Raw genomic sequence first — 13,118 nt, forward strand, 5'->3', positions numbered from 1 at the left:
ACATTCATCGTTGCAGGTGACGCTATCACCAGGGTATCCAAGAATTACTGTGCCATGCCTTCCTTTAGTCCTCTTCGTCGCCAACCTCCTTGACAGCATCATCTCTCTTGGGCGCCTTGGCCTCCTGTTTCCGGTAAAGACTAGCCAACTCCTCTGCCTCCGTCGCCTCATCGATTCCTTTGTCTTCTCTAACCTTTAAGAACCTCGGAAACCTTGTACTCAGCCCTCGCTCCTCACTAACCAACCCAATCGCAGCCGTGTACGTTGGACTCAACGTGAGATCCGCGAAAGCTACCTCCCAGACCTCTTGCGGTTCGAACCAAACAACTGGCGTCCCCGCTCCGCCATTATACTCCACGTAATGCGGTTTTCCGGCTAGCACGTTCGTGCAATCAGGGTCGTCTGGATCGTACTTTGCGCGATTGGCTTTGTAGAAGGCGTCGGTGAAACCGGACATGCATTTTGTGACTGCTTCCAGTTGCCCGGTATCTGCGTTGCGGATGGCGAGGAGGATGGGCGACCACCATGCTGCTTTTCGACCAGAGCCATTGAAGGCGGCGATGGGAATGAGGTCGAGGGTTTCGGAGGTGGTGCTGTAGTCCTTCTTCACTTTAAGCCAGCTGTCTAGACGTTTGTCCGGTTCGTATGTTGAGAGAAGGGCTTTGCGGCGACCGGATGTCTTTGGTTCGTCTTTTTCGCCATCAGTGGACTTTGATCTGGCTTTTGATTTTGTGGGCTTTTTCTTCTTCGGCGTTGGTGGGAGGGAGGGCGTCTTTTCGATGGCTTCGTCGGTTTCGGCGAGGAGGTCGGGATTGGGGAGATTGTCGAGAATCTTGACCATTATGCCTTCGCATTTGATGTCCAAGGCGCTTTGGAAGAAGGCTTGGACTGCTTCTACGTCGGCAGATGTGGCGTCAAGACTCTTGACCCAAGTGAAATGGTGCGGTATCTCAACAAACAGACTTTTGAGTAAAGACCTCCGTTCCCTAAAAGGCCGGTTCAGCAGCTCCTCGCCGTTCAGATACATCAGGTCGAATGCAAACAGACAGACATCGATGGTCACGGCGCCGATAATGACGTCTTTTCTTGCACGATTTGCAAGTGTTTGAAAGGTTTTAAGGTTTCCACTCTCCCGATCAACAGCCACAACTTCGCCTTCAAGGATGAAGCTTGAGACGCCCTCGCCTCGTATCTTGGGAACCAGCGCTACCAGATCCGGATACTTGTCAGTCATCACTTCCAGATGTCGTGAGAAGATCGTAACCTTGCCCTTAGCATCGCAATGTACTTGTGCTCTTTGTCCATCGTACTTATACTCGCAGGCGAAGTCTCGTCCTTGCAGTTTTGTGAGCATCTCGCCCATGTCGCGCGTGATACTGCCCAGCATGGGTCTAAGAGGGACATGTAGTGACAGCCCACAGCGCACGAGTAGTTCGTCGCAAACACCGATTTCCAGTAGTACGGGTACAAGATCATTGTAGTTTGGTCGTCGAGCGAAACAAGCCTTTACGATCTCCTCATTCCTGTTGTAGATCTCCGCGAGCTCTTCTTTCTTTAGCTTCGCCATGTCCTTTCGATCACGGACCTCAAACTGAGCACCTGGAGGCTTTGACAGCATAAACGCGCGGGACAGAGCGATAAGCATCGTAGTCTTGACAGCTCCAATCCGCAAATGCTGCACGAGCGTCCGTACGATGTATCGACTTTCTTCAGCACCTCGCGTATCCTGCACTAGCCTTTCGACGATTCTCTGCTTATTCTCCACACTGCCATGACCCTTGCTATTTGCGATCTTGACTAGCGAATCGAAGACACTCCTGATCGTCAAAGGCTTCGGTTTGCGCAGGGTGAAGCTTTGCTTCTTCTTTGCCTCGAAAGCTACATCTCCAGCATCCCCATATTTAGCGTTCAGCACTTTCAATCCTGCATTGTCCAGTCCACAGACCTTCTTAAGCGCTTTCGAAATTGCTGAGCCTCCCAATCCGAGCTCCAGATCGATGTATGGGGGCGATATCGCGTTCGTCGCGAGCCAGACGGCTGGAAGCAGGCTGCTAGGATCGCTTTCGATAACTGTCCGGATAAGGTTGACGAGAGTGTCAACGATCTTGATGCGACTTGTTGTGCTGTTGACCAGAATGAAACATCGTGTCAATAACGCGTATGTCGCATGCCCTCCGTCGGTCACCCAATGTTTTTGCAACTCTGGTATATATTTTGCGGGTTCATATTCGAGAGGGCTTTCATCGAAGGGTATGTTTGCTGTTATCATGTCTTCTTCCGAGGCGGTCGATTGGAGGGATAGCGTATTCTTCTTCTGGGTAGGTTCTGCAGGCTTCGTATTCCCTACAGTAACTTCACGTGTTGGCAGCTCCGAGATTCCATCCCATTCTTCTGTGTCTTGCGCCGTGTTTACAGTGACCTTTTCGGGCTCCTCGTACAGCTCATTCGAGTTCACCGGCTCCGCCGGCTCCTGAGTTGACCCCTGTTGTTGGTCCTCCTTATCCCATTGCGCCTGGAGTTTGCGCGCGAGTTCTTCATCAGTCATCCCTATATCGTCTTGGTCCACAGGCGGTTCGCTGGGGCCTGTGTTCGTCGGCGCATCTTTGGGTGTCGCTTTAGCTGTTTGCTTTGCGAAGAAGTAGTCCAAGCTGCGTACCGGCTTCCCCGAGCCGTCATTCTTCTTCCGGCGTTTGGAGGGACTGTTCATGATGTGAAGACAGGTTCAAGCAACATAGCCGTGAGCAAAGTGGATGGCAATGTACTGCGGGAGTCGTGGTACGTCATGACGCGGGCGCTTGGACCCAGTCAAACTCCACTTCACGTGCACACGCGTCGTCCGCCCGAGGTCTCTGCGAATATCTTCAAATCATCTGATACGAGCATCGGCCCCCAATACATCAAAATATCTGTACTAGAAGTACTGTAACACGCCCTAAAAGATCCTCAAGCTCACCATGATGTCGACAAGGACTAGATAGAGGTGTATCCACTTTAATACTTCAGCATACTAAAAGTTCCATCATGATGTCTAATCGGATGCTAGCCTAGGCTCTCATTCTCCCATATCTCTCGTATCTAGGTAGTCCCCTAGCTCTTCATATCCTACTAGTCGTAGTAGTCGAGATCAATGATGTCCGTCTCAATCATGGGCTTCTCCGGACGTTCGACTGGCCTCATGTGCTTGTTGTTCCGACCATGATAACCATCACCGCGGGGACCCGGCAGAGGCCGACCATCAGCACCCGGTCCATCGCTCCAGCTACGAATAAGGCCCTGCGTATCATCGTTGGGACCACGAATACGCTTCTCTTGTGCAGCATCCCACAACTCGAACTTGCCAGTTTCTATATTGGTAAATCCTTGCTGGCCTCGAATCTGAGAACCCACGGCGTACTTGACTACATTGTTGAGTTAGCAAAACATCGGAGATGTTGCATATGGCAAAGAGCGTACGAAACAGTTTGGCTGTATCCTTTTGAAGACCATCTACCAGGGTACGAACAGCCACGACAGGACATACACTCAATTCGGTGCGCAGCAGCTTCGTCTGGCCATCTTGGTTGCATGTCAAGATAGCAGCGAAGCTTTTTGTGTCTTCATCCTCGCATATAACGACGTCTAGCCTTGTGTCAGTTCTATTGTCGAGAATCGATGGGAGGGTTTTAACCATAGAATTTAAACCTCTCGCTGCCGTAAAGAAGACGACAGTTGCCGAGGCAAACCTCTTTGAGAGTTAGGACCTTGTCGAGCTGAATATATTAGCCAACATGAACAATTCAACGAACGAATCACATACCTTCTCGGTGCTCTCCAGCCATGGGTGTTCTGTAATGTTCATCGCAGACGTCTGGCGTACCAGCTCACCAACATTCATGGCGTCGGCGGAGCTTATAGGAACGGGCGTAGGGTTGCCTCTGGTGATTTTTTTGGAAGATACAGCAAGTGTTGTAAGAGTTGAGTGGGTACAAGCCGATCACTGTAATTAGTCTACGTCGGTTGTCGGTCGAGAATCAAGTCCAGAGTTTGTGTCCGAGCCTTGAAGGCGAGGTAGAAAAGACAGAGGTGAGAGACCAATTACTGATTCATATAGGTAGCTAGCGCCAGAGGTACATGTCTAAGAGATACTGACGAACAAGTAAAGGTGCCACATTCTGCGATGTCTTGAGGTAATAGAGCGGTAAGAGGTCTAATGGTGAGACAGCTGACTAGGGCGAATCGAATTCTTACTCTTTACTATGTAGGGTAGATGATTGCCGCAGACTTGGGTGTTCATACGGCAGACTGACGGTATCCAAGGATACCGTTGTGAAACGCTTTCGAAAGCTGCTTCTTAGGATAGATGGCATTTGTAGATGTCGAAGACAAACAGCTGATATGCCCTGAATTCAAGCCAGGCGATGGTGTCCGCCATTAGCGATGCGTCATACCGTCTTTTCGCTCATCATACTATCAATCCCTCACGTTCTTCAGAGAGTCGTTTGCAGGGACGCCTCCGATCAAAGCTCAGGTACACGTACCTAGCTGACCACAAGGCGACTTAATAGTCTAGAGTCTTATACCTAACATGATCCACTTGCGAACGATGGCCAAAATGAGATCGATCCCGTTATTCTGTTGACAGTGTAAAGCTCGCTGGTCAGCCTGTGCATCGCCACAATACCCTCTAGAACTCACAAGTCTGAAGCAAATTCAGAATCTGCCACCTTCGAAACAGCGATTGACGGTAGTAGTTGCGTAAAAGGTCTCGCAAAGTCGGTTCGGAAGTGCCGACATTGAGCAGTAATACATCGATCAGTTCTCCGGAACAAATGAATGAGTCGCAACTACTCTCATATACTACCAACTTGTTTCAGCACAACTGAACATAGATTATAATGACCACCGCATGTTGAATCGTTTCCGATTCTATGCACATGATGGTGAGTACTCAGTGTTTGAACAGCACAAGTTTTCGACATGAAGAGATCGGGCCTTCAAGGCAGCCTGCGAATCGTAGCACGAGTAGACAGCACCTATCCAGGTAAAGAGGCACACAAGGCGTTAAAAGTGTACGTCATCGAACTGTTATGTGTGACTACCAGGGCTAACGTAAACATAACACCAGACTCACGCGATACAGACCAGACAAATCGTTGCTGTATATATTCCTTAAAATAAAGAGAACAAAATAGATGTTGGAGTACATGATGGAAAACCAAGAGGTTATGCCGGCAAGACTAAAGGCCGATGACGTTGCAAGCGCACAGACACCATCTCCACACGCAATCAGAATGCTGTGAACATAGCAGACGTCCTTACATATCGTCAGCCAGCACGTTCGGGGCACATGTATCGCTTAGCAATGCTGTAACACAGCAACAGATTTTAAATCTACCTTATACATAATCACTATGCCTCATCCACAAGATACGACGCGCCGACACAAATTCAATGACAACCGCGGACCCCCAGTCAGTCAATGGTCTGAACCAAAGGCGCTGTAGTCCTTTTATTGACACGATGCGCCGAACATTCGAACGGCACCAAACTTATACGTGACTTCAGGCGAGCAATAGGAGATAAAGGCGCCTTTCGGAAGGAGTTGATACCGATCCTAGCTCAACAAAGCTTCCAGAGAGGACGTTCGGGCAAGCAAGCATCAGGTCGCACTCTGTCAATACCCGGGGGAACTGTGTTGAGATGACGGAGGACCTTCGACCCGCCCCTTTGGAATAGGGCTATCCATACGTATCGGTCGATACTTGGTGTTATCAACATGCGACGGATCCGATAAAACTCTTCGGCCCACGGGCGGCGTAGGTGCGGTCAATTTGATCTGTGGTGTTGGAGCGGAGACCTTCCGTACATCCCTTTGTCGAGACGGACGCAACACTCCAGTCTGCCTATGCGTGGCTACCGCAGTTCCACCCTGCTGTGGATGTGGAAGATCGCCGTATGGTGCCGCGGGCTGTGTGTTCGGCATGAAAGACTGTGACCTCTGTGCCCCATGAGCATCGGACGGAGTGTATGCGGCGTATCTGATCGGCGGAGGAGATCCTGGAGCTAGTTCGCTCGGCGGAGGAGATCTCACACCAAGTTCACTTCTATGTGAAGAGTGTAGAGAGATCTCGCTTTGTTGTGGAGATGCCAGAGCATACACATTCTGCTGCAAGAGGCCTTCGACAAATTGGCTCTGCCTTACGGAATCTGCCGCATGCCGCATCTGAGGCGTAGGGTTTGCAAAATATGGAACTTGTCTCGAAGCTTGTGTGCCATCATGTTCTTGTCGTAGGGAATCCATGCTATGCTGTATCTGTTGTGGGGTATTCGCAAAATGCTGGGTCTGCCGTGGAGGATTCTGCACGGGCTCTCGGCTGGATCTATGATTCTGCATCTGGCTTTGTCGCGCAAATGGCACATCTTCTGGACGTTCTCTAACAGCCTGGCGAACCCCGAACGACGAAGGGCCCGGCCGCTGTGCTATCGGATCTGTCCGATTGCTCATCTCGTATGGTGCTCGGAGAGGAACCATGTTACTGACCGCAAGATCCCACGGCTTGTTCTTTTCCCAGTCTATTTTGGTCCCCGTCAAAAGCCGCTGTCTGATATCCTGGAACTTCCTGTATTCCAGTTCAGTGGCGAAGAACTCTCGACGGTCCCAGCCTTCCACCATCTTCTGTATGTCTGCTAGCGCAGCCACAGACTTTCTCATATTCTCTTCTAGATTTCCGCGCATGTACTTCTTGACATTCCTCTGCTTCAAGATCTCGACGTCGAGACTGTATCGGTACCTGATTCTCTCCCTCAGCTCACGTATGTTCTCAGCCGTCACGAGTTGAGCCGGCTCCGGCGTTCTTTGAAGAAATTGACGATGAGTATGCTGCTCGATTGAAGGTAATGGAGGAGCGTCTACTGTATTGAGTGGTGGCAGTGGCGCTGGGACTTCTGAATTAGACGTTCTTCCTACTTGCCAAAGGCTTTTTGTCTTCTTTAAAATGCGCATGGCTCTGTTTAATGAATAAAGGTACGGTTTCAGGTTGCAGAGGTAAATGCAAGACTTTCATTTGTAATGAAAATCTAAGGAGAGAAATTAGGGAAGCGAGTTGGCCGTTCGACAGGAAAAGGGAGCGAGGCTGTCTCAATATGGGCGCGGCTTATCGACGGATACATGCTATTCCGCAGTCTTCGGTGGCTGCATGTGCATGCCAAGGGCTTTAGCAAGAAGGCTGTTGTAGCCTAAGAATTCACGCTTGCAGCCCACTGATCCCAGCCTTTGGAGACTAGCACACCACTTTCGGCTCGATCCTTGAAGATGTTGCAGGTGCATAAAGTCGATGCTCATGCGGTGCTTCGTCACTCAGCCGCCCCGATGACATCCCCAGCAAGGCGCTGTGGGAAGTCTGCCTCCCTCAGCCTCTCGCGACACGGTTCTTGGTTCTCAGCATGGGCGTCCAATCACACAAGGGGTACGATTTTGGCATATGAGCCGTTCGCTTCAAAGCTGCGTTGAGCGACATGATTCCACAAGCGGTTACAGTCATTTGCAAGGGTTCACGTGTTCATTGGTTCTGTGAGGCTGGTGCGAACATAATTTGCTATTTCAATCATCGGATAGGATACGATGTTTTCGCAGCTTGGCAGTCCGGAATGACCTCTCCACTTGCAAGGTGCTCGCCTTGGGAATTCCCATACCGCCTGAGCTCCGGGCTAAGGACTAACGTGGGAGCGCGCTCTTTCGTCCTGCGATCTGATAGCAAATCTCCACTCCCGGCGGGTAGGCTCACAATCAGTCTATAAGGCTGCGAGCAAAACTCCATCCACATCCTTGCACAAAGTCTCACGAGACCTTCGAGCGTCTTAGCATGCCTGTCTCCAATAGTAGCTACGTTTTCTAAAGCACCATGTAGAGCGTCGAGCAAGTCGGATATGGATTTGTTATAGCCGGTCTTGAGCCGCAGATTATCTCCCGAGGGCCACGTGGACGACTCCATAACGGCTAAGAATGACTTTGCCGTCTCGTACCGTCTCTTTTCGACATCTTCTGATATCTCAGGCCATTCAGAGCTGGAAGTGTCTTGCGACCTGTTAGTCTAATGGCATATAATTGGAATGGTTCAAGACTTACAGGGCTTATGGATGTCTATCCAGTCGCGATCAAGATCCCTTCCTTCTAAACCTAGGATCCTGAATGGGCTTGCGAAGATGTGATCATAAAGCAGCACCCACAAAGTGTTCTGGATGATCTGCTTCTTAAGTTTTCTCGTATTTTCGCGATGGAGGTCGAGTAACTGGTGCTCGCTGAAAGGCCAGTTTAAGGCAAGGCGACTATCCCATTCCACGTTCGCGAAGTCTTGTACTTGACCTACGATACTAAGAAATTGATTGGCAAGATCACGATCTCTCAAACCCTTGAAGTGCTTCCTATGGAAGAGACCTTGTTTCAGCTCCTCGGTGACGGTACGAAGCTGGAATATCTCATCTGTGTGCTTCTGGGTCAAACGAATTTCCTGCCGTTTGAGCTCTTTCTCACGCCGTCCCTGTTCTTCTTGAAGCCTTTCCTGCTCAATTTGTACTTGTTCACGCAATCTCAGTTTTTCCTGCTCCGCCTCGAGCTTCGTTCGAGCAGCATCCGAATAGTGCTTATTCATCATCTCTTCATATCTTTCCTTTTCTTGCAGCATCTGCTGAACATGCTGGTCGTATTCATCCTTCATTTGTTGATCGAACCCCCCTTGTAGCTCTTTTATGCGAGCTTCGTGAGTGTCCTTCAATCCTCGCACGTGGGTATCCCATTTCCAGTGTTCCTCAGTCAGCTGCTGTTTAAGACTGCTGATCGTTTGTTCGTATCGCCTTTTCTCTTGCTGATGAACTGTACGTAATTGTTCTTCGTAATATACCTTAATTCGCTCGTTTTCATTAAGCAGTCTCTGCGTCTCCTCGTCCATCTCACTCTTGTGTTGGTGCTTCAATTTCTCCATCTCGCTCTTCCAGTAGCTCTCTTCTTGCATATGTTTTGCGTTCTGTTCGCCCAGCATTGTTTGAGCTTTGATCATTTGTTGGTGTTTATCGCTGGCCTCTTTCCTCCGATCCTCTGCTTTGGTGTTGCTAGCTCGCAGCTCATTGTTTAGCCTCTGTATTTCTGTTTGCAGGCCTCCCACGGAAGCTACCTGCACCCCATGTTGATTCAGTGAAATGTGTTCTTCATTGAAAGAACTAGAAAGCTCACAATTTCGATCTGGAAACCTTGTAACCGCCTCTTCCAGCGTCTCTCGAGATTGTGACTGCAATATCGGAAATTTATACCCAGCCCTTGATACAAGTTCCTGACTTTGGGGTCTACCTCGGTTGTTGGCTGAGAACTGTGAATTACTGGTCAGTCTTGATCCTGTTATGTGGTCGTGTGTGATTTACATATTCTGTGTGGGTGTTGGGTAAGCCCGCTTTTGTATGAGAATTATATGTGTCAAAGGAGCGTGATTTCTCGATTGTCGCAGTATGGTTCATGTGGAGCGGTGAACGTTCCATATTAGACGCATATATTGGCGTTGGTAGAGGGCGAGCACTGTTTGACTCGTTGGGGTCGATTGTTGGATCACGGGCGAGAGGCGGCTGAGGAGCTTGTGACGGAGCGTGGTGATATTGACCATGTGAGACATCCTTCGATGACATCGGTTGAGGTTCCGTGGATGCGCTGTAAGGGTAGTGATGGCTTGGTGTGTTCTTTGGCTCCTTCTGCCTCTTATGTCTTCGTCGTATCTCGGGGTTTTGGCTGTATCCAATAGTTCCCAGAAAACCTAGTCTGGCTTTTTTAGGACCTGACATTGCTGTATCGGATTGCTGCTGTTGGCCTGATAGGAAATCAGGAGTGGAAGGTGTGTCTGTCTCTGGACTTCGAGCTCCTCCGCTTCGGAGGGCCTTGAGTATATTCATGCTCATCTCCGATCTAAACACGTGGAAAAAAGGTTGCTGAATATGGATGCGCCAGCCTTAGGTCTATCGCTATCACATGTGTCCGATCACTTCAGCTGTCTCTCTGAGAAAGAATAGAAACATGGTCATGCAGATTCCAGGATCGAAAGATAACTTCAAATACGATGTGTCAAGGCTCTCGCTCTCAAGCTACACTGGCGGCTTTCGGTAGGCAGCACAACGCATACTCGTCTTGGCTTGCTTGGAGCTGGAATTCTACCCGGCGGCTCCAATGTTGCTGCTAGCGCCACATCAACACATGCAACAAGGCTGGGAATCAGCCTTGCGCCTCTGCGCACATCGCGAACACGAATCGCGAGCTCATTGGCTAAGGCCAGCCGGATCTGAAGTTATTCGCTACGCCATACGCTTAATTTATCCATTTCCGGCGTATGCATGGGGTCAAATATCCAGGTCTCAACGCAGAGTCGTTGACTGCACGACCTGCTTCGAGGTGACTACGCTAGGCAACCTAGCCTCGCATTCACACATGGCTTACGCACCCGCCAATATGCTTCATTCGTCCCATAACCCCACAGGTGCATTAGCCCAAGGCTATTCGCGACTCAGGTGCACAATAATCGGCGTAATCAAACTATAATGAAGCTGAATGAAGTATCCTCCAAGTAGGCTCAACGACGAAAACTTCAAGCATCACACCGTCCTTGGCAGGACTTCGAGATGGATGACAGAGAACCAATGTATCACTCCGAGAACGCCTCCTATGTATTCTCTCACGCAGACGACGAGTATAGCTCCACCAGAAACAAACTGGAAGAAAGGCTCAATGAAGTCGTGCAAGAAACGCGACTAGTAATCGGCTTAGACTACGGCACCACATACACTGGTATGCTACTTGGATTGTCGCTGCTCATCGTCGGTGGACTGATACCCAGTTTAGGTGTGGCTTATGCAACTCCATCTGGGTCAAGCTGCTCGCTCGAAAAGATAGACGTCATGGTAGAATGGGGTAAGCCATTTTCATTCCCGTGAATAGAGCTTTGCTGATCAAGAGAAGGTGCGACAGTGGACGACAAAGTTCCGAGTGTCATTTCGTATTCACGTCCCGACTACGAGTGGGGTGGTGATTTGAGTGCTGAGTCCATCTCCATGGTGCATACCAAACTTGAGCTTGGTCTACAAAGTACCTTGGGTGAATTAGATATGACGCTCCAGGTTCTAGATGGAATGGCCAATCTCAACATCGACGAGATGTTGAAGACTGTACGCAGTCACGACGATGTACCCGCTTATTCACATAAAAGCCCGGAGGAGATTGTCACCGACTATCTGGAGAAAGTATTTCAACATCTAGAAGTTGAAGTCGATAAATTCGGACCAATCGCGAGAAAACATACTGCCACAGATCTTGTGGTTACTATACCTACTGTACGCGGTACCAAACATGACATGCGGTATGAGCTGACGTTCCCAAGGACTGGTCCTACATGGCGATGAACTCAACTTTTCGAGCACTGACGAAAGCCGGGTTCAATCGAGCTAGCTTCCCAAGATTGCAGGATGTCATGTTCATCACAGAACCGGAGGCTGCTGCAGTCTACACTGCACGCCATTATCGCGACGAGCTCGCGCAAAACATACTGCAGGTATTTCCAAAACACTAAAGATGACTTTGAGTAAATTCACCCCTACGGGACTAAAGATATATAGGTGGGCCAATACTTCATACTCTGCGATGCTGGTGGTGGTACAGTAGTAAGTTCGCCAACAAGCCAACTATTTTCAATAAAAGCCAACTAATCATGATCTATAGGATGTGGTATCATACCAGGTCAAGCAGTTGGAGCCAGCGCTTGAGTTGGAGCAGATTGGAATGCCGACCGGTAAGCGCATCCTCTTCCAAGAAAACAAAGCCTGGTTAATTTGTCACAGGCGATAAATGCGGTTCAATATTCATCAACCTTGAGTTCAAGAGGTGGCTACGAGGCATACTTACCGATGACTGCTATCGAAAGCTCGACCCTACTTTTGACGTTGACAAAGTCGCAAATCACGCCTCGGAAACTCCAGCGATGAGATCACTCATGAAAGACTTCGATTTGAAAAAGAAGCAGTTCACAGTGAGGTCTTCAGACTGTCAACTAGAGCTTCCGGCTCCGTTGGAGAATCATAGTGTCCCAGGTCGTGTGAATCAGGGTCTTCTTACTATCAAAAGGTGAATACGACGCTCATTTTCATTGAACTATAGTGACCTGTTCAGGCATGAGATGGAATCATTCTTTGACGCATCAATTGAGAGAATCGTGCATTTGATCAATGTTCACGTTAAACGGATTCGAGAGCAGCGTCGGAATCGTCCGAAAGTAAGAAGCTTCGTCTTTCATGGTCATCGTACAATACACTAACCTTGGAAGAATCTGTTTCTGGTAGGAGGATATGGCGAGTCGGAGTACCTCCAAGCTCAGATCAACGAGATGTTGCTACAAGAGAGGATGGTGATGCAATACTGGAGGCCTCAGAAATCTTGGACGGCAGTTGTTCGAGGTGCCGTGGTTTGTGGTATCGAGAAGCATGGCATGAGAAGCTTGAAGCGGACTACATCCTGTCGGCACAGCTACGGAATATGCTTAGACGAAAGCTATACCTCAGCTCATCATGGGAAGCAAGATGACTTCATTAAACACGGCGGAAATGCTTTCGCTAAAGGGCAACTCACGTGGTTGCTAAACAAAGGCGACCTAATCCTGTTCAACGAATCAACGGAGCGGTCGAAAACGGTTCACATCCGACTCTTGAAGCAGCGACAGGATACAATGACGTTGACAATCTGGCAATATTTGAGCAACGAGGAACACCGGCCGACACGTCTTGAAGATGCCACTGATGGTGAGTAGTAATGCCGGCTAAAAGGTTTCTACAACTGACATGTGAAAGAACTTCGAAACGCAGGCGAGATTGACATTGACTTGAGTAAGATTCAATTGGAGCGTGTGCGCCAGGGGCTTGGAAAGTCAACGTACTTCAAGGCTGATTTGAAGTTGGTGCTGAGATTGGAGTGGGATAAACTGTGGGCGACTCTGTGGTGGAAACAAACGGAGCTAACGACAATCCCAGTACTGTACTAGACAGTCATGATTCCCTCGTACCATACATTGACAACGTCATCATAAACGGTTACGTCGTAGCATTTGATTGCATTGCCTCATTGT

The 13,118-nt window shown here is 49.2% G+C and overlaps 5 protein-coding genes across 5 annotated transcripts; 1 reads left to right on the plus strand and 4 right to left on the minus strand.

Moving 5' to 3' along the window:
* Nucleotides 1-64: 64 nt before the first annotated feature.
* Nucleotides 65-2,707, minus strand: ALTATR162_LOCUS2152 (uncharacterized protein; the record flags this gene model as incomplete). The annotated part of the gene is made up of 1 exon (XM_043309754.1): nucleotides 65-2,707. The coding sequence occupies one exon, from the start codon at nucleotides 2,705-2,707 to the stop codon at nucleotides 65-67; it is 2,643 nt and encodes an 880-aa protein (XP_043165689.1).
* Nucleotides 2,708-3,105: 398 nt separating this feature from the next.
* Nucleotides 3,106-3,874, minus strand: ALTATR162_LOCUS2153 (uncharacterized protein; the record flags this gene model as incomplete). Its single annotated transcript, XM_043309755.1, has 4 exons — nucleotides 3,106-3,398; nucleotides 3,454-3,618; nucleotides 3,668-3,749; nucleotides 3,797-3,874. 4 exons carry the CDS (start codon nucleotides 3,872-3,874, stop codon nucleotides 3,106-3,108), a joined length of 618 nt encoding a protein of 205 aa, XP_043165690.1.
* A 1,779-nt stretch (nucleotides 3,875-5,653) lies between these two features.
* ALTATR162_LOCUS2154 (uncharacterized protein) lies at nucleotides 5,654-6,982 on the minus strand (the record flags this gene model as incomplete). Its single annotated transcript, XM_043309756.1, has 1 exon — nucleotides 5,654-6,982. The coding sequence occupies one exon, from the start codon at nucleotides 6,980-6,982 to the stop codon at nucleotides 5,654-5,656; it is 1,329 nt and encodes a 442-aa protein (XP_043165691.1).
* Nucleotides 6,983-7,583: 601 nt separating this feature from the next.
* Nucleotides 7,584-9,909, minus strand: ALTATR162_LOCUS2155 (uncharacterized protein; the record flags this gene model as incomplete). Its single annotated transcript, XM_043309757.1, has 3 exons — nucleotides 7,584-8,053; nucleotides 8,105-9,338; nucleotides 9,391-9,909. 3 exons carry the CDS (start codon nucleotides 9,907-9,909, stop codon nucleotides 7,584-7,586), a joined length of 2,223 nt encoding a protein of 740 aa, XP_043165692.1.
* A 720-nt stretch (nucleotides 9,910-10,629) lies between these two features.
* Nucleotides 10,630-13,034, plus strand: ALTATR162_LOCUS2156 (uncharacterized protein; the record flags this gene model as incomplete). The annotated part of the gene is made up of 9 exons (XM_043309758.1): nucleotides 10,630-10,918; nucleotides 10,967-11,337; nucleotides 11,385-11,555; nucleotides 11,620-11,664; nucleotides 11,723-11,792; nucleotides 11,842-12,124; nucleotides 12,170-12,272; nucleotides 12,324-12,795; nucleotides 12,844-13,034. 9 exons carry the CDS (start codon nucleotides 10,630-10,632, stop codon nucleotides 13,032-13,034), a joined length of 1,995 nt encoding a protein of 664 aa, XP_043165693.1.
* Nucleotides 13,035-13,118: the final 84 nt, after the last annotated feature.

This window comes from Alternaria atra, assembly GCF_907166805.1.
Source record: "Alternaria atra isolate CS162 genome assembly, contig: 21, whole genome shotgun sequence".
Lineage (NCBI taxonomy): Eukaryota > Fungi > Ascomycota > Dothideomycetes > Pleosporales > Pleosporaceae > Alternaria > Alternaria atra.